This window comes from Sylvia atricapilla, chromosome 4 (assembly GCF_009819655.1).
Source record: "Sylvia atricapilla isolate bSylAtr1 chromosome 4, bSylAtr1.pri, whole genome shotgun sequence".
Classification (NCBI taxonomy): Eukaryota; Metazoa; Chordata; class Aves; order Passeriformes; family Sylviidae; genus Sylvia; species Sylvia atricapilla.
In genome coordinates, this window is record NC_089143.1 from 10,123,430 (window position 1) to 10,149,604 (window position 26,175).

The 26,175-nt window shown below is 38.6% G+C and overlaps 2 protein-coding genes across 4 annotated transcripts in view; one reads left to right on the forward strand and one right to left on the reverse strand.

Annotated features, from left to right (window-relative positions):
- RFC1 (replication factor C subunit 1) overlaps positions 1–18,695 on the forward strand; it is a 32,841-nt gene extending 14,146 nt beyond the window's left edge. For both annotated transcript variants that reach the window (XM_066317105.1, XM_066317106.1), the window contains 21 exons: positions 1,630–1,859; positions 2,579–2,653; positions 4,487–4,564; positions 4,871–4,958; positions 5,054–5,289; positions 6,368–6,475; positions 6,987–7,166; positions 7,485–7,589; positions 8,568–8,964; positions 9,870–9,979; positions 11,298–11,412; positions 11,854–11,942; positions 12,983–13,120; positions 13,548–13,643; positions 13,817–13,915; positions 14,348–14,502; positions 14,617–14,734; positions 15,591–15,736; positions 16,188–16,401; positions 17,411–17,602; positions 18,153–18,695. In XM_066317105.1, the coding sequence (XP_066173202.1) occupies positions 1,630–1,859; positions 2,579–2,653; positions 4,487–4,564; positions 4,871–4,958; positions 5,054–5,289; positions 6,368–6,475; positions 6,987–7,166; positions 7,485–7,589; positions 8,568–8,964; positions 9,870–9,979; positions 11,298–11,412; positions 11,854–11,942; positions 12,983–13,120; positions 13,548–13,643; positions 13,817–13,915; positions 14,348–14,502; positions 14,617–14,734; positions 15,591–15,736; positions 16,188–16,401; positions 17,411–17,602; positions 18,153–18,254 (3,071 nt within the window). In that variant the 3' untranslated portion in view covers positions 18,255–18,695. The remainder of the gene's footprint in view (positions 1–1,629; positions 1,860–2,578; positions 2,654–4,486; positions 4,565–4,870; positions 4,959–5,053; positions 5,290–6,367; positions 6,476–6,986; positions 7,167–7,484; positions 7,590–8,567; positions 8,965–9,869; positions 9,980–11,297; positions 11,413–11,853; positions 11,943–12,982; positions 13,121–13,547; positions 13,644–13,816; positions 13,916–14,347; positions 14,503–14,616; positions 14,735–15,590; positions 15,737–16,187; positions 16,402–17,410; positions 17,603–18,152) is intronic.
- WDR19 (WD repeat domain 19) overlaps positions 14,828–26,175 on the reverse strand; it is a 42,305-nt gene continuing 30,957 nt past the window's right edge. The window contains exons 30-36 of one of the 2 annotated variants that reach the window (XM_066317104.1): positions 25,466–25,590; positions 24,728–24,809; positions 23,946–24,096; positions 22,526–22,649; positions 20,807–20,883; positions 20,007–20,127; positions 14,828–14,904 (exon numbers count right to left, since the gene is read on the reverse strand). In XM_066317104.1, the coding sequence (XP_066173201.1) occupies positions 20,013–20,127; positions 20,807–20,883; positions 22,526–22,649; positions 23,946–24,096; positions 24,728–24,809; positions 25,466–25,590 (674 nt within the window). In that variant the 3' untranslated portion in view covers positions 14,828–14,904; positions 20,007–20,012. Of the gene's footprint in view, positions 14,905–18,948; positions 19,230–20,006; positions 20,128–20,806; positions 20,884–22,525; positions 22,650–23,945; positions 24,097–24,727; positions 24,810–25,465; positions 25,591–26,175 lie in introns of those variants that run through there. The other variant, XM_066317103.1, reaches the window with a different exon arrangement.

Here is a 26,175-nt window from a genome sequence, read left to right on the forward strand (position 1 = left end):
ACACTCTAAAACACTGCCATCTGTTGAGAACAGGTGAAACAAAAAATAATTGTTTCCCTCCAGCTTTATCTAGAATACAACAACAACAAAAAGAGATGACAGACATATGACATCATCTAAACTTAGGGAAGTAGAAAGAAAACAAATTTTAGCATGAAAAGAAATATGGGGACTTAAATTAGGGGTTGCTAGAAAACGAGCATGTTTTTGTGATAAGTGCTGTCAGTTTAAGCTCTCTTAAAAAAACCAGATGTTTAGAACAATCTGTTTATGATATGTTGAGGTGAGTGTCTAAAACATCTCTATTTTGAGAAAAGTAAAACTAGACTTCAGTTAGAGACATGCAAATAAAACTGCCTCTGTTTCTGTTCCTGTCAAGTCTTTGTGCTGCTTTTTTAGTGTGTCTAATGTTAATTTGGGGGATTTTCTCTCTGTTTATTTACTCACTTTGAGTTTGTAGAAGAATTCAGAAGGATGGTGCTTTTATCAGTAGTCAGAAGTTTGTCCAGTGATGTTTGTCTTCTGTGCTGTAGTATTAATCCAGCCACATGGCAATGATATGTGGGATTTTGTGTGCCTCAATGAGAGGGTTTCATTTGTAAAACTGTCAGTAATACTTCACAGCACAACATAGAACTCTTTGAACTCCTTGTTATTAATTTTTTTGTTGGTTGATTGACTGGATGAAGAGTTTGGGTTCAGAATGAATAAATGGCCATCAAACTCTCACTGCTGGGCAGACCGTGTCCTGGTTATTAGAGAAGAGTCTGAAAAAGAGAGATTAAAATTTTGTTTGATGGTCTGTGGGCTAGTTCTTAGTAAGACTGTGGATGCTACTTTTCCTCCTCCTTTCAAACTGAAAAATCCATTTTATCTTGCTATTTCTGTGTTCTGTGAAATTGTTCTATTTCTTTCTTTCTGTACTGGAAGAAGAGTGTGTTTAAGTATAGAGGTGTAGAGAGCTCACAGAACCTCTAAAAGGGAAAAAGTGAAAAAATGGCATTGAAATGTTTTTGCTAACATTCATAAACGATGAGCAGTTTAAAAATAAACTTTAAAAATAACAAGGAAGCTTACCCCACAATCTCCGGTAAAGAAAATGTTCTAGTGTTTTTCCTTGGTTTGTAATATTGGAGATATTCTTAAGAATACATGTCTGCAAAGCCTATATTAGCTGCTTTGTTGATGAATACTGTGAAGTAGTAAAATAAATGCGCCTTTGAGCAGCACAACTCTTTACATTTTATGTGAAGTACAATTTTACATTCATTAATTAAGGAGACAGTTCAAATATCATTGATTCTAGATCTTCTGTTTATTTTTCCCCCCATTTAAGATGAGAAGGCATTCCTTGTGAACTTGTCTAATTGAGAGGTAATATATGAGCACAAGTAACAAATGTCACGTTGTTATTTTAGTACTGAATCTGTTCAGACTCGAGTTATGCTATTAAAGTTGTTAAATACTGCGTGTTGTGCAACTCAACTTTTTTTCAAAAAACTTCTGAATGCTTGTAGCATTTTTTTAGGATTTGAGTTGATGTAATGTGCCAAAATAGTTGTCCTGGCAGTTCCATTATTTGAACTTGAGTTCTGTGTACTGAAGTAATGCAGTTCTGTTTGTGTTTAGATGAAGATGATGATTTTGCCAATGAAAGAATTTCCCTGAAATCAAAGGAGAATGGGACGTCAGCAATTGGTTGTCCAGGAACAAATACAGTGAAAAAAGAAGTAAAACCACAAGCTAAAAGCAAGCCCCTCTCTCCAGTGAAACAGACTCCCACCTCTGCACTTGATTTCTTTGGGACAAGGAGTGTCCAACGCTCAGAAAAGAAACTGGTAGCAAGTAAAAGGAAAGAGGTGAGTACTGATGATGTTCCCCTTAGGCTGCTCCTGTGTCCGATGGCAGCTCAAAATGAGCAGTTTGACTCTAAGGAAGTACTTAACTGCTGCTCCTACCTCGTGTTACTTATAATGACCACTGGGGTGGAAGTTGAGCTCTGATGATCTGTGTGTGCACCTCAGGTCCTCAAATACAAGTTCGGAGTAGAGTTTCCATGCTTGATAAAATAGCACGAAGTTGAAGGTAATATTTTCTTCCCAAGTGACTTTTCTTGAAATCCACTAAGTTTTCTAAGGTTAGTGAGTGGAAGAGATGGCTTATATTTTGAGGGTGGAGGGCAGGCAGGAGAGGCAGAAGGTTGTTTTCCCAAGCTTTATTGTGCACATGTTCAGAGAATAACAAAGCACCAAGTAAAGTATGGAGGAACTTAAAAATACCCAGTGTTGTTATTGATGTATTTTTCAAGTGAGCCAACTGTGATAGCTTCAGAGATGGTCAGCACTGTTTGAAGAGTTGAGATATTTATGTTGTAGCACAGTCTTGTCTTGAATAATAAAATCCCTTGAAAATAGCCTTGTTAAATAGTGCTTAGGTTAGAGAGCTAGAAATTAATGTCGCATATCTCATTCATAGTCCTTTTCTAGAAGCATACAGAAGGAATCTATACATATTAAATTATTATAATTGACATAGTAATGGGGTAACTGAATGGTTGGTCTTTTTTTCTTTAACATAGCCTCCAGAGAGCAGAGACAGCACTCTAGATGATGAGGCCATTGCTAGGCAACTGCAGCTTGATGAAGATTCAGAGGTAAAAGCTCTACAAATTTCATGCTCTATATCAAGAGCAGTTTAACTTAAATTGTTTTCCCTTAAGAAATTAAGATGGACTTTCCAGGTATGCTGTTTTATTATACTTAGTTACGTGTAATAAAATTCATCAATATGTGCAAACCTGCTCACACAGTTATTTTTATAGGAATTATATCAGTTATGTAAATAGACTCTATCACTTAATCTATTTTCTCTATATCCAGACTTTCTTTATCTGTGCAGCTGATGTACTTCTAATAACCCTGCCTTTCACACAGAATTCACTTTCTGCTTCCTCATGTCTTGGTAGTGTTTTGATGGTGTTACCTATTTTTTCATTTTTTGAAGTGAAAAATTAAGAGTCATTGCCATCCATGACCTGTTTTACTTGTCTTCTGAATTTTCTTGTAGTTGACAAAAATGTGAATGACCCTTAAACTTTCCTGTTTGAATCAGAACTAATATGAGGGGAAGGTACATTTACACATATTGACTAGCTTTTGGGGAAATTTGATTTCCCACATATATCTGTAAGATTGAGTATTGTTTGAAATAAGTAGATTGTACAGACAAATCTGCATCTCTGAAGGTAAGGATGAGAGTAAATGAATGCAACTTCACACTACTAGAAAGTTAAACAACCTGTCAGGAAAAATAAGATTGTCTTTCATTTGAGCTGATCTTATCTATAACAGTCGGAGTTTCTGTGCATCAAAGTACTTTATATCAGGTGTATCTCTGCCTCAGTCTGCTTTGTATTTTGTGGTCACTGTCCTTTCCCTTTCTCACTATACACAGGGAAAGTAGATTTCACTGTTATGGTGACATACAAACAATGCCTGTGGCATATTGGTTTTATAAAATCGTCTGTTGGGATCTTAGAGCTTGGATTGGATTCCAATTATGAAAGTAATTTTGTTGTTCTCTTGTTGAAACAATGGTCAATATTTATTGGCAGTAATCAACACTTCATTACTGAATAGAATATTCATGAATAGAAAAGGTTTTCCCCAAGGCACCATATTGGACAGGAAAGGTAACTGAAGGATCACTTATCACTGGAGATGGCAGGTTTATGTTGTTAAGTGAAGTAAAAATGAAATGAAGTAAAAATGAACTGACTTTGGTGGAGTTTTTTACAACTAATAAATAACTGTCACAGATGTTGTGGCCTATTTGTTCTTACTGGTTCTTCTATCAGAGAAAATCAGTTGCATGATTATAAATAATAGAAAATTAAAGTATATTTGCTTCTCTAAAGTAGATAGAACTGACACTAAGACCAGGGTTAAAGGCAGTAGTTAAATTATACAAAATGGAGATTGTTTGTTTTTTTTTTTTTTTTTTTAAATATATCTATTTATGTTGCTAGTAGTAAATGAGACTAAAACATGCATTCTGGAGACATAATTTTTAACAGGCATTGTTACTACTTGTCTTTTGGGACTGGTTTTGATAAAGCCAACAAGTTACATCTTGTTGCAAGCTGTTTGTCATGAGGTGCTGCCTTTAAAGTTTGATTATTTAAAAGAAAAGGGTACACAACAATAAAAATATTAACAAAAGCTCCTTTGAAAATAGCTTATACAGGTCTAGTAGTGTTTCTAGTGCAACAAATCAGTTTTTCTCACTAGATTTAACTAGTCTTGCTTTCTGGGGGAAACAAGTAATTCTTCAGTGCCATTTCTAGAAATTTATTTGCCTCTGGTGGGCACCCTTTTTCTAGCTATGTGCTCACTTAAAGGTTGTTTTTTTTAAAAAAAATACTAGAGTTAGAACTTGTTTGGCATTAGCCTAAAAATCTCTCTTTTTTTTTTTTTTTTTTTTTCAGCTGGAGAGACAGCTGCATGAAGATGAAGAATTTGCTAGAACTTTGGCCATGTTGGATGAAACACCAGGGAAGAAAAAGGTTGAATTCTTTTTAAACGTGAGCTTTTAGGATTTGCGTTGCTGGGAGTGTTCTTATTTAGACACCTGTGTTTTGAGACTTCCATACAAATGCATTAAAGACAGCAGGCAAATATTTTCATGGAAATAGCATACTTACTTTTTATACTTCCCCCCTAGGTTTTCCTTGCTCAGTAAAGGGTGCCCTGCCTAATCAGGCAGTGTGTGCTGGATGCCTCTGTTGGGATGATTAAGTGAAGTGTGTTGCTGTGTCCCAGTGGTAGCTTGGGACACACATCCCTGACTTTGGCATTGTGTGTTTATTTAGACTCGGAAAGGTACAGAAGGAGAGCAAACAGTGCTGAGCATCAACAGCAGCCCTAATACAACAGCAGGATATAAGCAATCAGAAAGAGGTAGGACACAGAAACTGAAAAGCGTTGCACTCATTTATAATATTAATGAGATACATTTTTAAATATGAGCTCTTCTCCCTCTGCCTTCTTTCAAGTGAAAGCAACAGAGTCAGCTGGTACAGCAAAGAATTCAAACTCTGCAAAGCTACAAAGTAAATCTGAGCAGTTGAAAGGCTCTCATTTATCCCCACAATCATCTGGTAGTAAAAAAGAAGAGATTGCTGAAAAGGAAAGAGGTGCTCAAAATTCGCTATCAAGAGAAAAAGCAGCTTCAGGGAAAGAAGAGAAGACACCACCAAAGAAGGAGAAAGTTTCTCCCAAGAAGGCTGAGGTAGGAGCTATCAAAATTAATTTAGATGTCTTAGTGGAGTTTGCAGGAAAATAGTTTTCATTTATTATAGGTGTCACTGTTGTAACTTGGTACTTTGAATCTCCTGGGCAGCTTTTAAGGATTTGAATTATGGTAAGACTGTAAGTTCCTTCCTTACAGCAGTTGTAAAATTGTGTGAAAAAAATTATCTGGCAAAGTGTAAATTAAACAGATGATGGACCTGAGGTTCTCCAGTGCTCATTATGGTTTGCAGGTACACTGCTAAATCAGCTCTGTGCTTTCTTCTGTTTAACTTTGCTGGAAAACACAGAATGCAGGAATTCTGACACTTACTTAGTGAGTGAAAACTCCCTGATGTGAGTGTGGTGACTTTGAGGATCTGTTCTGTGGCTAGAATGATAGGTGGCATTGTTTTAGGGATTTATATTTCTCTCCCTAGTTTCCTGTTTTTTCTTATTATTTATATGCTGTGTAGGAATAGAATTTAGGGGGTTTTATCTGATTTGAGAGCTGTATTTGTTGAACACTGACAGTTATTTGCAACATCAAAAGGTACTTTTTAATCATACAGTGTTAAGTATCCCATTTTGAAAATTAAATGACTGTTGTAATTAGAAGGGAGAGCCTGCACCTCCTTTTGAGGTGAGTTTTTAACAGTTCTTTACTGATTAAGAAGCTTAAGTATCTCTTTAAGTCTACTTCATAGTATTTCTACTTTTATGTAAGTGTAGATCACAAATTAAATAGGATGTGAATTTCAAGTGACAGTTTGAGTTAAGTGAGCCTGTACACCTCTGATAGACGAATTTACAGAAACCTGACAATAAACAATGAGGATGTATTTTTTAAGCTCTCTCACATTTTTGAAATATTTTTAAGAGGAACAAGAAAAACACTTCAACACAAGCACCAAAAGCAGAGCAAGCTTCAGTATTGCATGTTAATAGATTAAAAACAAACATTAGAACTTGCTTTTCCTTTGGTGCATGAAAATGTCTTAAACTGTGAAGCTTGGGTTTATTTTGCTGTTTTTATATATGTAATATGTATATTAATTTTTTTCCCTCTCCTGACCCAGTCTATAAGTCCTGAGGACTCTGAAAAGAAGAGAAACAATTACCAAGCTTACCGAAGCTTCCTGAATCGTGAGGGTCCAAAAGCACTGGGTTCCAAAGAGATACCTCAGGTGAGTTTGGCCACAGGATTCTATACATGGAGTGTTTGGTAGACCTACTGCTGTAAGTGGTTTAATAAGTATCAACTTAACTGTTTAAAGACTGGTATTTTTTTCCCAGTAGGAAGAATATATTAGAAAAACCCAAATTGTAATGCGAAGCAGTGACTAAATGTAAGGAAGTGTAGTAAAGAATTTGTATTCAGAACTTGGTTTAGGAAGTCATGATGATCAAAAATAGTTACTGGTCTCAAAGTTGAGGATTGCTGTCACTCATTTGACTGATATGCTACACTTGAAGCAGAGTGCTGTAAGTATGGTCAGGTAAACAATGTGTGAAGTTTTGTTGGTAGCTATTACCATTGGAACTTCTAGAACTATTACCTAGCTAGGTATGATAATCTTATCTGTAAAGTTTCATAGGGTACTTGACATGGTAGAGGTGTTAAAATAGCTGATGGTTAAGAGCTATCTGGTAGCATTGTGTCAGTAATGGCATTTTCTGCAATGCTCCTGTTCTCAGGGAGCTGAAAACTGCTTGGAAGGCCTGACGTTTGTAATTACGGGTGTTCTGGAGTGTATTGAGAGAGATGAGGCCAAGTCTCTGATTGAACGTTATGGAGGAAAAGTAACTGGCAACGTCAGCAAGAAGACAAATTACCTGGTGGTGGGGAGAGACTGTGGCCAGTCCAAACGTGAGAAGGTGAGTGTGTTCCTGTGTCTGGCCAAAGGCAAAATGAAACTGAGTTGTTCCTCTCTTAACTGGTAATGTCCAGTTTCCCTGCCAACAGGAAGCAGTGCTAACAGTAAACTGCATTTTTAAAATGAAAAGTTGCCAAGTGGTTTACGGCTTTGTTTTGTTTTTGCTTCTGTGCATACACACACAACACACACACATACATATATATAAACTCTTGTAGTTGTGTTCCCAGTCATAGTTTTTACTGGAAAACACTTTGAAACGAATTATGCAAATCCTAGTGTAACTTGACTTCACCTTTAATTCTTTCTTTTGCTCCAGGCATCAACGTTAGGTACAAAAGTTATTGATGAGGATGGTCTGTTTGATGTTATTCGAACTATGCCAGGCAAAAAGTCCAAATATGAGCTGGCCGCTGAAACAGAGGTATGTTTATAGTAAACTTAAGGGATTAGGGGTGGTTTTTTGCTTTGGTTTGTTTTTAATTGAAAGGAGTTTGTCTTCTGTTCCAGTAATAGTAATGCGACAGTCATCGCTTTCACCTTCTAGGTTAAAAGGGAAAATTTTTGTTGGTACTTAAGACAAATGACTCTGCTTGGGAGCTAAAGGTTATATTCCCACTCTGACATTATTCTGCGTTTTAGGTACTGACAGAGCAGGTAACTGCATCTCCTTAGATGGCATCGGGTTTAAACAAGGAGTATTCATTAATTGTTTAGAATAAGTAATTGTGACTGATAGCATGTGGTACCCAGACAGGCCCAGGAATATGTAAACTATGTTATATATAACAGACCTTGTCTTTGTGTGGTACCTGAACTAAGAATATTAAAGGTATTTTTTCAGGCAATACTAAAAAAGAGGTAACAAGTTTTTTTGTGCACATTTATATTTAGGTTGTAGTGGCAGATAGAATGTTATTAAAATCTCTGTTAGCTGTAACATGTGGTGCATTCAGTACAGGCATGACTTACTTATGCAAAGATACCATTAACATCCCAGGGAAAAGCAATTCTAAACTTATTAGCTGATTTTGTTCCCTTTGAATTGGATTGAACAACTTCTGCAAATGTTTTGCAAGAGCTTCAAGGGTGTCTGACCCATTTGTTCCAACCTGAGAGTCATCAGTTTAGCACTGTAGGGTGCCTTAGGCTTTGTGAATAAGGGGACTGCTTTTGGAATGACAGAACACTTCCTGCCTCTTTTTTGTGGGTTACAGAAAGGTTCACTACAGAACCTGGTGACATTGTGCATTATTTCTCAGAGAGTATCTGCTCTTGAAATTCTTTTAATCAATACATAAACTTAGTAGTTTTCTAAGCACCATTGTAATTATTTAAATAAGTATGCTGTTTATTTACTGTATTTTAAAAAAATTCTTCTTAATTTTTCTATTTTCATAAGGCAAAGAAAGTGGAGTCAAAACCCAAAAAGACACCACAGACAGCTGAAACTGGAAAAAGGAATTTTAGCCCCTACAAGACAGAAGCTAATAATAAAAAACACAAGTCTACTCCTGAAAAAGGAGATACCATCAGATCTGTAAAGAAGGAATCCACTGCTGTTCGAAAACTTACAGACTTTAAATGGCAGACTGTAGAGGAGAAAGAAGCCCCGAAACCTAAGGGGAACTTGGTTTCTGAGGTTGATGAAGATGACACAGAGAAATTGCTATGGGTAGATAAATACAAGCCTGTGTCTCTTAAGGCAATTATTGGACAACAGGGTGAGCAAAGCTGTGCCAATAAACTGCTGCGATGGCTCAGAAATTGGCACAAGAACGCCTTGGAAGATGGACAAGGTGACTGGCCTGGTTAATTTTCTCTGTGTTCTTCTATGCTAATCATGCTCCTTGGTTCCCTGGACCAGTGAGGGTGGTAGCAGAGCAACTCTAAAAATCAGGAATAAGGCTGCAGTCAGATGTGTTTTTAGCAGCAACTGAGCCTGAATTTTTTTTGGCAGAATAGTTGTTCATTTACTACCCATCTCTCCACTTCAGAGAAGAGCAGAAAAATGTGTCTCAAGATTTTTTCCCCCAAGTCTTAGATTTCATTTTTACAAAGACCCCCAAAAACCCTAGCTGCGATGTATCTAAAAATGGCCTCGTGTTGAGCCTATCGATTTCTTCCTCAGCAAGAGGGAGAAAGGTTAGGCACTGCCAACAGTGAAGACACAGGATAAGAGCAGGTCTAAAGGGCTGCTGTCATGTGTAGGGATGAATTGTTAAGGTCCTGCCTCTGGCAAGAAGTACACATGTCAAGTAGACAGTTCATCATCCTATGGACAGACAAGTTTTTTCTGTGTTTAAAGAGGGTTTAAAGCCATAGTGGGTAGTGGGGTTTTTGTGTGTGGTGTGTTGCGGCGTTGGCTTAATTTGTTTGTGGTGGTGTGTGGGTTTGGTGGTGGTTTTGGTTTTTTATTTGTATGATATGATTGTGAGGAAATTGCTGAAATAGTTGTTACATTAATAGCACTTACTGGTATTTTTCAGTTCAGAATCACTGCAAGTCATAAATTGTAAGCTGGGTTAAGCTGCTTCTTTCCAAGCAGTTAGGATGCAGGTGTATATGCATCTTTGGATGTTCTTATCAGGCTTTAAATGAGGAAAAATTCCAGTGATGCTTGATATCTTTAGGAGCATGCAGTTTGTTTTATAATTACATACATAGGTAAAACCTGTTTGTGTTTTGTTTTTTTTCTTTTAAGCAAAACCCACTAAAACTGGAAGCAAAGATGATGGGACAGGCTTTAAAGCAGCATTACTTTCTGGTCCACCTGGAGTTGGTAAAACTACTACAGCTGCTTTGGTTTGTAAGGTGAGTTCATAGTAATGGTTGCTCCCAGCACTTTTTTGTTACATATTAATTCTGTATCTGGGTGCAGCTGAAGTGTGCAGGTGGGTATGTTCTGAATGACCAGGATCTGCTCTCAGCCAGGTTGCACCTGCTCAGAACAGGGTTACAGGTGAAAATATGTGGCTGTTTTGGTACCTTAATCAGGTCTGAGGTAAGAAGGTACCAATGGGTGTCTGGATTTCTTTCTGTTACACTAAGAGGAAGCATATCACAGTGTGCTAAACAGTTGGAAATTGTTTTCCAACTGTGAGCATCCAGCACTAGTTCTGCAAGTTGGAGAATATTTGCACATTATTTAGCAGGAGTCAAGTTCTGGCAAGCTTTTTGAAAGCCTAAGGTTACCGTTTTTATATATCTAACAGAGAGATCTTTCCCAGATTCCTTCTAAATTGAAATGCTACTTTAGGATGATCCTTTAGGATAATCCTTTTCCTCCCCTTCCCCCATTGCATGCCTTTGAGCTTTATGACAACAAGTTGATGCCACACCTAGAACTAGACCTTGAGAAAAGGTGAATGTGTTGTCTTGGGCTCATTTTTTTTCTCAAAGCATGGTCTTTTCAGCTGGTGGTTTCCAACCTGGCTTGCCTCAGCTACCTCAGGACTCTGCAGAGCATTTCTCTCTGCTCCAAAGGAAATGCCAGCAAAACAGACCAAGGCTGTGTGTGCTCAGTTCTGTGTTCTGGCTGCCTCTGGCAGGAGAGTTTGCTCATAAAAGAGCAGCTGGGTTAATTTGTGTCAGGGACTGTGTTAATGCTGCTGGGGGAGTCAGTCATGTGTTTCCTATTGGTTAAACAGTTAAAGTTTCTCTTCCCTGCAGCTTTCAGAGCCATGTTGGTATGTTTCTTTGTTATGCAGCTGGAAATTCCATGGAGCCTAGCCAGCCTTGGCTCAGCTCTGTTTCTATCCCTGCTGGTAGTTCCGGCAGTTCCGTTGATCTTCCCAAATTTAATATGTGCCAGTGATTCCAGTGCTTCCCCATCCCCCTCAGTTAAAATGAAATGAAAACCAACCAAACAAAAAGCCGCGAACAACCAACAAAAAAACTCAAACAAAAAAATCCAAACAAAAAACCTATTAAAAAAACCACCCCACAACAAAAATCCACCACAAAAACAAAACAAAAATAATCTTTTTTGGGCCTATCTGTTCCACACATGGTTATAAATTTTTTTGACTTGCTAGGGAAAAGGAATATAAGGGGAGAAACTAATTAGAGCTGTATGATTTTCCACTGATCTGTGTTCTCACTTTTTATGTGGTTTATGTGTTTGGACCAGGAACTGGGGTATAGCTACGTGGAGCTGAATGCCAGCGACACTCGCAGCAAGAACAGTCTCAAGGAAGTAGTTGCTGAGTCACTTAACAACACCAGCATCAAAGACTTCTGTTCTGGTGCGTCTGTTGTTTGTGAAAGAGGTTTTTGTTTTCATAAGAGTCTGGTAAGAGGAAGGACAGAGCTTCCTTATTACACAACAACGTTAGGAATTTACCTTGCTTATCAGGTGGAGGGACCTGGCTCTAATAGGGATGGGTTCATGTAGTAAGCTGTTGCATTTCTTCAATTCAGAATTAAATCCTGCTATTCATAGCATGAGTTGTTAATCTGCACAAACCACTCAAGAACTCTGCAGTTGCTCCTCTCTTTCATGGGACTTGTTTCTCAGAAGATGACATGAGGCTGTAGTCTGGTCTGTGAACATAGGTTCATGTGATCAAGTAGCAGAGCCACCACCTCAGTTGCCTAAGATGGGGTTATCTTACTTAGCTTTGGGTAAAACTCTGAGCAAGACTCCTTTATTCCCATCTCATTTTCTTATCCATATTCATTTTCAGGTGCATCTTCATCAGTTAGCGGGAACCATGTATTGATCATGGATGAAGTGGATGGTATGGCAGGCAATGAAGACAGAGGAGGGATTCAGGTGAAGCCACTGTAGTTCCTAGCTAATGCCGTTGCCAAGAGTGTGTGCCATACAAATAGCACAAAATAGTCAAGCCACTCTGCTGTCCTCCACTCTGCTTCATGGACCCATGGTCCATGAACAAACTCTCTGCAGAGTACAGTCTGACTTTTTTAGAAGCCTGTCTTTGTTTAAGATTGTGCATTGGTAGAGAGGGGAAAAATTCTACTTGTGTAGAAGCAACTTGGAGTGATGAACTTGTGTGTATGTGCTTCAGAACAAGTACATTTATCCTAAGGTCTCTGTAAGGTGATATCTCCCTACAGTGGGAGGTTCATAATCTGGCTGGGACTGTTGCTCTTTTGCATAGGCAGTAACACTGAGTAACTAATGTGTGGCATAGGCAGCAGCATCCTTTGTTCTATTTAGTAACTCCAGTTTTAGCTTCTGAGGAGTTCCTATAGTCACGTGCAGTACTTTGACAGTAAAGGGCATACAGCTTTTTAGCTCAGATGCAGGTATTTCCATTGTAGGAATGAAACTGAACTGAATTTCACCTTCATTACAGCTAGCAAAATTTGTTTGGAAGCCTATAAATGATCAAACCTCTTGAAGCAGGGATGAGCTGATCTTTTTACTTTCTGCTTTTTCATGCTTTGTGGCAGGGTGCAGGCACCAAGTTGTGTGTTCCCTCTGGGCATAAGGCAGGTCAAATTGGCCTCTGGAGAAATGAGTCTAGTTCTGCAGGTGGACACCTGTACTCTGGGCTATTGGTCTTCATTGCTTCTTGAGGACAGTTGCAAACATAATTGCTGGAAGTAGACAGTGGAAATGGGTAAGCAGGAGATCTCATGCAGCTGAATAGAACAGCAAGTGAAAAACGTAGGCAAGGGGCTACATTTGCACTGTGTAGAAATGTGGTTACAGCAGGAGGAGTGTTGCAGACTTGGCACCTGTCAAGGATCTGATTCAAGGCAGGCACTAATGCTGCTTGGTATGACATTCTAGTTGTTGCTGTTATCCAGGTTATCTGACGTAATTGTAACATGTTTGAATTACAGGAGTTGATTGGTTTGATCCGACACACAAAGATACCCATCATTTGTATGTGCAATGATCGCAACCATCCTAAAATGCGTTCCTTGGTGCACTACTGTTTGGATCTTCGTTTTCAGAGACCTCGGCTAGAACAGATCAAAGTAAGTAAGCTCTGGCTGTATGGACTGCACTGAGTTACCATCAGTAACTTCAGTTTTCATGTGCCAGAGTTTATTCAGAATTGGATATGCCACTTAATGGATCATCTCAGTGAGTAACTGCTTTTCAGAATGAATTGTTTGAGTTTTTCTTCCCAAAGCCTTTTGGATTTTAGATATCTAATAATTTTGTCTTTAGATGTCTAAGATGTTTAAGAATATATCCAAAATGGGTTTTTATAAACGAATGTACTCTTTTTTTACACCAGTGGTTAATGATGGTTTATGTTTTGTGAAAGAAAATCTGAGTTATATGTGCTTTAAAAATTCAGAAAAATATGCAGTAGAACAGTGTCAGTTTCGTGAGTCAGTATGTTTTACTGGAATTCATAGGAATTCTCTAGTGACAGTTTCTCAATTGTGATTACAGGGTGCCATGATGTCTATTGCATTTAAAGAAGGTTTAAAAATTCCCCCACCTGCTATGCAAGAGATAATCCTGGCAGCAAATCAGGACATCAGACAGGTCAGTACCCATTCAGCATCAGTGACCATTCAGATTTGGTCACAGATAGCAGATTATGTACATTAACTTCAAAGTATTTGAGCAGTATTTTTATGTATAAGATCAGGCTGTTACTGCTGGAGTCTTCCATTTAAATTCTATTATGCTACCAAATTGTAAATTTTTTTCTTTAGGTGTTGCATAATCTTAATATGTGGTGTGCAAAAGACAAATCACTGACTTACAATGAGGCTAAAGCAGATGCCAGCAGAGCCAAAAAGGACATCAAACTGGTAAGTGTCAAACACTGGATTGGCTTTTACTGTCATATTCTGATATAATCACAAGGCTTTATAAGCATCTTTTGAACTGAAGCACTGGATGAAGCCTGGGTGCCAAGAGCTATCGCATTTGCCTCATGTAACTGGAGAGTAGTGTATCAAGGACAGAGTATATATTTTGATATACTGGTCTCTTATTTAAGATGCAATTATGACGCTCATTCTTCCCATCCTTTGTTCTCTGTTTAGGAGTTTATTCTCTTAATATTAAAAATAAAATACAGTTCTTAAAACTGGTAAAGTTCTAGAGTGGAAATACAGAACGTGGAGCTTGTACTGATGAATCAAGATACTCCTGGATACTAATTTAGCTGATACTGTGCTGTGTCTTACATTTTGTGTTGACCTTCTAACCTCTGACTTCTTGAAATGTTGTTTATTTAGGGCCCTTTTGATGTTGTCCGGAAGGTTTTCGCTACTGGAGAGGAGACTGCTCGGATGTCTCTTATAGACAAATCAGATCTGTTCTTCCATGATTATTCACTAGCACCTCTCTTTGTCCAAGAGAACTATGTGCATGTGAAACCAGCTGCTGCTGGGTGAGTTACTCCAAACCCTAAATTGACATAGGCTTTTATGTTAGGGAGCAAAGTAGACCAAAAGCCATCTGGATATTTCTGCTTTGTAATAAAGTCAACTTTATTTTTTTCCAGAGGCAATTTAAAAAAGCACCTGGTGCTCCTGAGTAGAGCAGCTGATAGTATATGTGATGGTGATATAGTGGACAGGCAGATTCGTAGCAAGCAGAACTGGAATCTTCTTCCAGTACAGGTGAGCATTTAACACTCATTTTATGTTCTTTAAGGGATGTCCAGTGTTAAAGGTGGATCTGTGGAAATTGATGTTTCAGTATGACTGTGTGATCTATACAATTTGTACTTCATGTAGTATTCTCTGTTCCACTGGTGATCAGAGGAGTTTTCCATATTGTTGAGCCCATGCTGCAACATGAAATGAAGTCTCTGAAACTTGGAAAAGTTGGAGTGTCACAAAGCACAGAAGCACAGGTTATCACTTGTGCTGTTACAAGCCTGCTCTGTCCTTCCTCTCACCAGGGCAGGATTTCTCCCAAAGCACAGAGGACTGAAGTTCGGTCACTGTACTTCTTTTAATGCTCACTGAAACACTGACAAGACTTGTGCTTAAAGGATTTTGACTGGCATTGTAGATGAAATTGGAAGGCACCTCTGGAGGTCATCTAGTTCACCCCCCTGCTCAGTACAGGTCCAAAGATCTGAATTGCTTAGGAACATAGCTGACTTGATGTAGATTTGCAGTGTTCTTTGGAAATGTCTCCTTCACCATGTCTTTGTGTAGGAGATCACTTGTTTTTGTGAAGTGAGTATTTGTCTTACTGCACTCTAAACCAGGCATGAGAAAAGGCCATGTTTTGGGGTTGGGGTTTTTTTTGAGTTTTGAAACCCAGATAGTTTCACTGGTATTTTAGAACATGGTAAGGAACAGGTACAAGGGGTGAAGCTGTAACCCAACCCAATGAACTCTTTCCACTGTGGTCCTGTGGTGACTACCCTTCTTCCCTGTGGACAGTGCAGTGCAGGGCAGTATGTCATGGTGTCCATGAGACTTTCAGTGTGATCTGAGTTTGGCATGTGTGTTACTTTTCCAGGCTATCTATGCAAGTGTTCTCCCAGGGGAGCTGATGAGAGGTTACATGTCCCAGTTTCCTGTCTTTCCCAGCTGGCTGGGGAAATTCTCATCCACAGGCAAACATGATCGTATCATTCAAGAACTGGCAATGCACATGAGTCTCAGGTATTACTGGTATTCCTCTGATACGGTTCTTTCTTGTGCAGTTCTTTACCTACCATCAATTCCTTAACAAGTGACACGTTCATGTGTTCTGTGAATGTGTTCCTATGTTATTAGGGACACTTTTCTCAGTGCTTAGGTTGAACAAGTCTAAAGTGGAAATGCTTTTAGTATAATTACAAGTACCTTGCATTTTTCTTTTTTCCCCTGAAGTTGTTTCTCAGTTAGGGTTTTGTTTCCCCAGTCTGTTTGGTGTTCAGATACCTTGCATTGGTTATTCCCTAATGCAGGTATGGCAAAAGGAATGGCACAGTACAACTTGCAGTTTGCTCTTGAGGCATCTGATTGTTGAATTGCTGAGGGCCTCCTTACCTATTTGTTCTTGTCTTTACAAGTCAGTGGTGCTGGTTGGACAGATTAACTTACTCAATACTTTATTTTCAATTTGATAAAGAACTCAGACATGCAAGAGGACAGTAAATATGGAGTATTTGTCATATTTGCGGGATTCACTTGTCCAGCCCTTGAAAGACTTTGGAGCAGATGGTGTACAACAAGCTATAACATTTATGGACTCTTACTGCTTGATGAAAGAAGACGTTGAAAGTATCATGGAAATAAGCACGTGGGGAGGCAAACCCAGTCCTTTTTCAAAGCTGGATCCCAAGGTAAAATTCACCAGTGAATTTTTTTGTTTTCTTCCATATCATAAAAAAGAAATCCTGAAATAATTGCTATGGTATGGATGTGCTTTGGAAAGGCTGAAGTTGGTGCACCAGCTTAACCATAATTGATAGTAGGCTTTGTCAATCAGCTGTCAAACATACCACTAAAACTTCAGGGCTAAGTTCTAAAGATAATCAGGCTGTGCTTCACTCAGGAGTCCCACACTTTTTGTTCCTGGTGTAAAGGATTACGCGGGAGTCAGTTGTGTTTTGAATATAGAAGCAGAACACAGGAAGGACAGGGAAAGCTGGTACCTTTCTAGAGGCAAGCTCTGGCTGTAAGATCTGTGTCCTTCAGGCTCAGCCCTCCCTTACTTACCATCCTGCACAGGAGGAGGGACACACAGGTGCTTGTGTTAGAGAGCAGGCCCTGCATTCAGAGGCTGCCTTGCAGCTTGCACCTTTCCCAGTCCTGTTAGAACTGCTTTGTGTCCTGCTCTTCCAGTGTCCAACTACTGCACTCCAGTGGTTGGGACCCTCACTGGGTACAAGGTGAGCTTCAGCTCAAGTTGCTTTTACAAACTAGGCAGATGTGATCTGAACCATGATCTCCCTCATCCAGGTCAGGTGCTCACAGAAAGAGAAGAACCACTGGTGACTAAACCTACATTACTATCAAGTGTTTTCCCATAGTCTGAATATGCTGTTTAATCTGGCAAGTGTACAGTGCTGCTGAAGGGGACTCAGGTGTGACTGCTGAAATTATTATAGGCCTAAGCAAGAAGCATCTGAAGATGCACACTTTATTGAGGATTATGTGGGACTTGTTTGAAATGAGCCTTCACCATACAGCTCTTAAATGCTTTCTGTGTCCTTTTGAGAGAATGCAGTCTTCTATCTATCTTTGGTCACATCTTCCCAAAGGAAAATTGATGTGGAATCTCTCAGTTGGTTAGCTAACAATCTACAGTTCCTAAACTAATGCCCAGTTTCCTTCCTTCCACCCTGCCAGGTCAAAGCAGCTTTTACACGGGCCTACAACAAAGAGGCACATTTGACTCCATATTCACTTAGTTCTGTCAAGGCATCTAAAAGGCAGTCAGGATCTGCAGCAACCTTAGATCTGAGTGAAGACTTGAATGTGGAAGAAATCCAGTCTGATGAGGATGAGCAGGATACTGTTGACAGTGATGCAATGATTAAGGTGATTTAATTTCCTCAGTATTAAACCACCCCACTGAAGTGTTGGGGCTTTTTTTGTTTGTTTTTAGTTACCTTTCTGTGACTTTCAGCATAATCTAAATGAATTAAGAAAAAAATCATAGTAGGTATTAAATAATGAATGTCTCAACTTTTAAATTTTTAACGGGTGGTAGTGTGGAAAAGTTTAAGTTACTTCCATCCATGGTCTTATGTTGGACCAAACTGAAACATCACTCTAAACCTGTGAGTTCTGCATCCAGTTCCAAAACTTAGTATATTTCAAGTGTTGATGTGGATGGTGCCAGGCCTGTGCTTGGGGTTACTACAGATGACAATTCTAGTAATATCTTTGTAGGTATCACCAAATGGTGAACTGTGGTTAGTCCTTAAGACTGAATATTGTAGTCTGTATTGTCCATGGCATTTGGAAACTTCACACTTGAAAGGGGAGGGAAAGAGGTGGCTTTTTCTTTAACACTGACTACATTTTGACTTTAACTTTTGTCAGGTTGCAGCTGGATTTTAAACTGACTGTATATTTCTGTTTATAGCAAAAAAAGGTGAAGTCTTCCAAGCTGCCAAAAAGAGAGAAAAATGAAGAAAAAACAAAAAAAGAAGGGAAAAGAAAAGAGAAAACAAGACATTTAGAGTAAAATCTTGCTTTGCACACAGCTTTGCTTATCTGATTTCTTCCAGGAACATGAAACAGATCCAGTGCTGCTGCTGGGAAGGTAGAACCAGTGCATTGAAAATGCTCCTCTTATAGAGGTGCTGTAGCTCTTGTGCTCTCACACAATGCCCTGCTGTGCTTAACTCTTGACATGGTATATGTTACAAGCTATAATGTCCTTGTGCAACAGACACCAGGTGCATGAACATGCTGAAAATGTTATGCTTCAGTACCTGGCATTTCTGCTGAGTCTTCCTAGGACATCACTGCTTTTTTTTTTATATAAATCCCATGACATTATGTGGTAAAGTCTTGTAAATAGCATGTGATGCTAAAACCCCATACATAAATGGCCTATTTGTACATTATAGAAAGTAAGCAGTATATAAAATGACAATAAAATGTTTCACAGGACTCTTTTAAAGCTTTGGTAAAGTTCATGGAGTGTTCTGTCCTGTCTCCCTCCTTTATTCCAGTTTTGTCTTTCCTTCACATGCATGATGTGGCATTCCTCTTTTCCTAGAACTTCCTTTTTGTTCAGTGAGAAACACAGAAAAACAGTGAGGAATATACTTCCAAAACTTGAGTTGCTTGTACTTTTACAAGTTACATCTTTAATCAAAACCAGAAAGGAATATTTAAAGAGTAAATGTTAAATTGAAAATATAACAGTTCAGAACTGATACTGAAAAAAAGAACAGTAGGGAGGTGGTTTTTCTTTTTTCATTTAAAAGATGACCCCATGGTTTTCCTTTGGTGCAGATAAAATGCAGATTTTGTTTGTATTAATTATCAGTTTTATTACTACAATAAAGCAAAGTACAAAATTTATCAAAAGCTAAATAGTTAGATATTACAAAATAGAAATTACATGGCTGGTATTAGGCCTTTCTGGGGAAGGGATGTGTGATGTAGTGATAGAGCTTTCCCTGCTGCTTGCCAGCCAACATAAGCAGTTCTGGAAATAAAGAGAGGTGGTTAATTATATTCTTAGATATACTGTGATAGCAGATCAGGAGAAATAAAATCAACTCAAAATTCCCCAAAAGAACTTTAGTGTGTTACTCTGACCTACAGCTGAGTTTTCACATAACGTATTTGTAATAGTAAATCTGGCTTGACATTATTAACATTATTGAGGAACATTGTTAACTCATTTTTAGTTACCATTAAAAAAAACCAAAACAAAACCAAAGTTCTGGATCTAAGTCTTTGATCTAGACAGAGCCATGCTCTCATTCTTTGAAGTATGAGTATCTCAGTCTAATACTTCTTGTTGTTATCCTGGGATAGATTCTGTTAAACAGGCAAGTTAAGATCATGTAACATACATTTCAGATTCTTCCAGTTAGTCCCCCTCTTGCTCTCTCCCCCCATACTTAAATCCATGCTGGAAGACCTGGAGAACTTTGGATGATGTTGAGATCTTCAAATTATTCCATGCTACTCAAGAACACCTGCTGTTCAGGAACATGTTCCAAACCAGAACAGCTTGTGGATGTTAATGTGGTGATAGGGGTGAACTGAGTTAAAGCCCAATTTAACAACCAGGTTAGTTGCAGTGGCAAAACCTACTGCTGTTTGCATGCCTGAGAGCAAATAGGTGATAGAACTGGGTCTCAAGTTGCCTGGAGCATTGACCCAGGTTGTAAGTTAAGATTCCTTACTCAGAAGAACTCCCAGAGCTGTTTAAAATGAACCCTGCTAAGTAAAAAGTACAGACTATAGGACATACCTGAATTTATTGGTCCTCATCTTCTAGTTTGAGGTGCTCTGTGCAGTCATTTATTTTCTTAAGATCAACAAAGTTAATCCTTTCAGAACACATGGGACACACATTTTCAGTCTGTAACATGCTGTTTTAAAGGAAGGGTAACTGGTCAAAAGCTAATTCTAACATTTTTCAAAGGAAGTTGGGCCTAAGGCACAAAGCCTAGAGCAAGGTTCTGACCAGTGCTATGTAACAAGTGCAGGACAGAGCAATGGCTGCTTCTGTCTATATTTTCAACAGCTGAGAGCTAACACCACACCAGGAAGGCTGCTGTTTTCAGCATTGAAACACATAACAAAGGAGGTTTTAGCAGCTTCAGAGTTTCTGGCATTGGAACAGAGCTATCCCATCCCCTTGTCACATGTGATTATCAGGGACAAGACATTGCTATATTAGTCTGTACCCAGTTCTTATGTGCATTTTGTTTGTCTTGGTGATTGCTGGTACATCTGTGTTCCTGCCCTGCCCCCATCTCAGGCCTTCTTCCTGGACTGAGCTGAGAACTTTCACAAGCTCACCATCCATCTTCATTATTGTTCCTGTTGGAGCCCTGCATCACTGGCCCAATTCTGTATCACAGCCTATCATTTTGGTCAGCTTTGAAGTAATGTTCTGTGAGTGTCATAGGTGCAACTACCAAGTAAGAGGAATTCCTCTTCCACCCAGCCCAGCTGTTACATGTTTTTAGTATCAAACGATCCATTAGCTGCTAAAATAGGAACAAATATCAGAATACTGCAATAGAAAAAAAAATCCCAACTTACCTTTTGAATTCTGAGTAGAGGGCAGGGAAGTCACAGTGTGGGCAAACTGTCCAGTCATCACGTACCATGTGCCGACCCTGCACACAAAACCTGCAGGTAAATAAGGGGCAAGTGCTGCCTGGCTACAGAGGGCATTTACTTTCCAACCTGTTATTATGGAAAAGTCTCAGCAACTGAGTTCTAAGATTTTGAATTAAAGGCCTCATATATGTGTTACTGTGGCTTGATTACTGTGTAAATTCTGTAAATAGAAAAGGAACTCTCAGAGATGCAGTGTTACCATTTGCATTCCTCTTAAAAATGGAAATCTAAGAATATACTGAATTACAGTGTTTAAAATTCTTTTTGTTTGACAATTCTAGAATGCTATCTGTATCTGTAACTAAATCTGGCATTTTTGGTGTTGTATATGGCATACCAAAAGTACCCCCAAAGCACCTGAGCCCAGTAGGTCACTCAAGCTTGTGAGCCTCCCTGACCTTTGCCTCTTTACTCTATATTTTCTCTTTTTTGCTACAGTTTACTGGTTTACTTTTGATAGAATGAGTTTGTATGTACCTTTCAGTACTATAAAAACACAGCAGCACTTTGAACTATACTGAGAAATTTATGCTCTAATACAATATGCAACAGCAGACTGTGTTGACACTGATTGGCATTAGGTATTTGAAAATGCCACAGTCCTAATGTCTACAAACACCTGTGACATAAACAAACTGTGGCCAAGATGGAGCCTAAATAAATACTGTGTAACATATATTAACAAGTACACTGTGGCTCATAAATTTATATTTTAAACTTTGTTTTCCTAAAGGTATTACTTCTAAAGTTTACCAAAAATATCCACACATAATGGACATTAATTTTTTGTGAGACTTAATTCTTCAGTTTTAATAAAGAACGTTAACTCTAACATTTGTTTCCTGTTCAAGTAAGTTCTTTTTTCTCTGCAGTTTTAGTATGACAATTGACATGAACCCAGTAAAAATTGTTAGTTACACAGTAGCTGTACAGTGACTTCCACCAGGAATGTATGCCATCTTTATCTTTTCAGTACACTCTAAAGAAACAAAAAATGTTAGAACTTCTCATTTCCATAAGCATGAATAATGTAAGAAATGCTGAGGTTTCTGCCTGAACCATTAGCATTGGATGTGCTTAAAAATACCCCAAAACAGATTTTTGAAGTTTTGTTGGGGTTTTTTTGTTCAGTTGCTTGGTTTGGTTTTTAATTTTTTTTTTTTAATTTGAAGTTTGGGTAGCTTAGGGGAGGAGAGGTGTGCCCTCCACAAGCTCCTGTACATGGAAAAGGAAAGGGGGACTTCTGTTAGTTCTCTGAGCACTTGAGTCCCTGGGCAAATGGCTGAGCTGGGAAGGCATCAGCAGCATTAGCCTATCTGCTCTCCCAAGTGCACCAAATGTGTGTGCTGGGAATTCCTGGTGCTGCACCTGCCTTCTCTGGAAGCTGAAGTCTCCCAGAATGACTTCCTGAATTTACTGGCACCCTCAAGTGCCTGCTACTTGTAGGTGGAAAGTGGGGACACTCTATGGTAGTGAAAGACAAAAAGAAATTCAGCAACAGATTAGAAAAACCCATAAATGCATAAAAATGTCTAGCTTGGATCTACTAGCAAACTGAAGTTCAAATGAACTTATTTTTAGAAGGGAAAGCAGCTTTGCCTTTGCTGTCACAGTCCAGAAAGCACAGCAGACACTCACAGTTGCAATGCAGTATGGAAGGTTGTTTTTACAGCTGGGACACAGAAGATCACACTCTGGGAGCTGGAAAGCACAGTAGGGACAGGCTGTTGTTGGCTCTTCCGTCTCAGTTGTGTCCCGATGTCTAAAACATAGATACAGCTGTGAATAAAACCCTCAAGCTGTTTGAACTTACCAAAGCTGCTTTACAATGTCCTTGATAATTAGCAAGTGTTTTTCCTTTGAGTTACTTGCACAGCTTCCAGCTGCTATTTTACATTGTATTAGCTCCTTCCTTTTAACTATCACTCAAGCTTCACAATTATGTCAACTCAGAAATAAGTAATTTTCCATTTAATTAGAAACACCACCACCTTTTAAAAGGTGTAACAGATCTTAATACTTTATAAGATTTCAAAACTTGGGTCTATATATAGTGACTATAAAGCTATGGTGTCTTTGTTTTTAGAGATTTTCTTTGGCAGGACCACAAAGAACAGGAGTAACAAAAAACTGACTATCTGATAGGATTATACAGCTTCTAACAGCCTCCAAAAAGGCTGTAAGAAGCATTTCAGAGAAACACCATAAAACCCAGTATCCATAAAAAAGCTGTGTAAGCTGAGACTCTTCACCTGGAAAGATATAACTGATAAAAGGGAAATAAATAAAATATGGATATGTTTAAAATCATAAATGACACAGAAAAACATAGATCTCTCCCAAGAGGAAAACTACAAGGCATCACCTTAAACTAGCTAGATACCAGTCTTGACACAATAGAACTTCTTGTAGGAGTCAACTCTCATTAAATATTTACTTGACTTAGAGCGATTGGATAAGCTCATGGAGAGCTTAGAGACTTAATAAATAAATACCTAAACCACCCATAGCTTAGCAGGTCCCTGAGCCTTGGTTAGAGACTAGCAGAATAAATGACAGAAGTGTTACATATGCATGCCCTGCTCTTGTACAATTACCTATGCTTCCTCCTCTGGCAGAAAATACTGACTAGGATCAAAACAAAACTTCAGATAAGGAAGAAAATGTCAGGAATTCATCTATTTAATTTGCCTTCTAATTCTTTTTTATCTTAGCCATTTAGTCATCTAAATCACAGAAGAACACAACTGCTGTAGTAGCCAACAGTTTGGCTGTGGATTCTCGACTAGAAAGCAGCTAAACCTGTGTGGCTTTACTTGTGTCTGTATGGAGAAGATGGAAAATGCTATTGCTGGTTGGGAAGCATTTTAAATGCACATTGCCTTTGAGGCTTATCACATTCAAAGGAAGTCTTTAATTCTCAGAGAAGGGTGGGAAATGGTTCTTAGCCTTTCAAATATAAGACAGTGAAATAATATGAAAACAGTCTACAGGCTTTATGAGCAAAAACAGCATTGCGAATAAAGCCTTGAAATTATGAGCATTTGATTAACATCACCTGACCATTGTTTCAATTTTCTTTTTGTATTTTGGATCTATTTTACTCCGATACTCAGGTCTCATCAACATAGCAGCAAAACTGAAGGCTGAGTTTTTCAATCCTGCTCGGTGACACTCAATCACTGCTGAAGTCAAGATTGGCACAATATCTGTAATAGAATGAAACAATGCTGTCAAATATTTATTTACCAATAGTAATGTTTAAAACCTTTGAGCTAATACAGCTAGAAAAGTACTGATGATAGACTATTCTTTGTCATGGTACACAGTTGCACAACTGGGGCCATTCCTGAGAACTATATATAAGAAAACCATGGTTTCACCTCTCACTGCCTCACACTCCTGAAGCTCAGCATGGCAGCAGGAATGTTCTGACTTCAACCACTTCTCCCAGATCTGGTCTGCATCCTTTAAAGCCTATTTTTTAGCCTACATTTTCCATGTACCCAAAAATAATTTTTAGAAAAGATCAATTAAAATTTTATGGTCAAGTCCCAGAACTTGGCAGGTCATTACACACAATCCTGAGACTCAGTGTGGTTGGGGCTGCTCAGTACTGCACTAATGTGAGGACAGATTAAAGAGCTGTCCTATCCATTAAAGAGGATCCCATCCTGGAGGCTCTGTATGGAAGAGCTGCCTGGAGGAGGATGCAGAGTGCACTGTGTAGTTACACTCTGTTGCTGCCCACAGGATCACAGGGGGAGGATGAACCTTGCAATTCAGTGCTGATTAGTGAGTTGTCCTGCAGAGCACAGCTCCTCTGCTGTCAGCACTTACGTGATGGGAACTTGCTGATGTTGTTGGCTACACGTATAAGCATCCGAGCTCCCTTCATGTGATCACCACGTTTCACGTGAATCTGGAATGCAGCAAAGAAACCACATTTACTGCAGCCACTGGAGAGTAATTCCTGCAGCCTGCTCTTGGCATTCTTCATCCTGCTGCTCCATGCCAACAGCTCCTTCATGAAACTTAGCAGACTTGGACTACAGAAGGGACCAGAGACTGCAGCATGGCTCCTTCCCAGTCTTTCTGGCCTTCAGCCCACCACTTGCAGCTCTTGCCTCACTGCTGATAGAGAGGGAGGCCAAAGCTGGCTGAAGGAATGGATATCCTCATGGGCATCCATGGGTTAACTAACAGAAAACATTTGAGCCCCTGCTTAATTTCATTTACAGAAAAGCACTGATCTACTTATGGATAATAACCTCAAATACAACAACAACAATCATAATGAATAGTTGTAGTAGTGCAGTATTTGTAAGCATGAATGCAAAAGAAAAACAGGAAGCCATATGTAATTTTCATTATTCAGTATTTAAAAAAAATACGCTACTCAAAGAGGCAGAAACAACTATGGACTGTCCTCCTGAAGCTTACTGTTAGCATGCACTTGGATTCTGTGATACAATCTACGTGAAAATATAATTTATGTACACAGAGCATCCATACATACAGTTCGATAAATCAGACACAGTGTAACTTACACATAAATTCAATTTCTCAGTTCCTTACCTTCACTAAAATATAGCTGTGTAGAATCATAAGGTTTGTAGCCATCTCAGAAGAGATTTTAATCTTCTGGGTCTTTAACTCTGAATACATACTGAAAAGAACATCACGTGCATTTCGATAGTTTCCTTAAGAAAAAAACCCAAAAATTAACAGTAAATTTAACTTTTCATAACAAACAATATCTTTACTAATGACATATAGGGAAACTGAAGCTATGTTGATCCTTTGAATAAAACCATTGCATGACAATTTCTGTGGAAAGCCATAAGCAGTTGCTTGTCACAGTATCCTAAACAATATCAGCAAGGAAGTTAAAAACCAACAAAAATTACACTGGGAGAAGTAATTTAAACAGTAGTAAACTATATATGATGGCAATTTAATATAATGAACTTTAAAAATGGAACACGTTTTCAGAGCATGTAAAGTTGGGTTTTTTTTGTTGCTGTTCTTCAATGTCAGTTATTCAAAAGATACTTTTTAAATGTCAATTTAGCATACTTTTACTTGATCTTTTGCCTTGGCAACTTCTTGCCTCTGCAATGAAACAAACCCAAAACCTGTCAAGGGATAGTTAAAATTTGAATGTTACTTCACTAGGTTATACTGCTTCAAGGTTACTATCTAGGATTGTCCAGAAACCACAGGATTTCATTAAATTATCAATGTAGCTGAAATCAAGTAGTGTTTTGCAATTCTGTTTTTTTCTT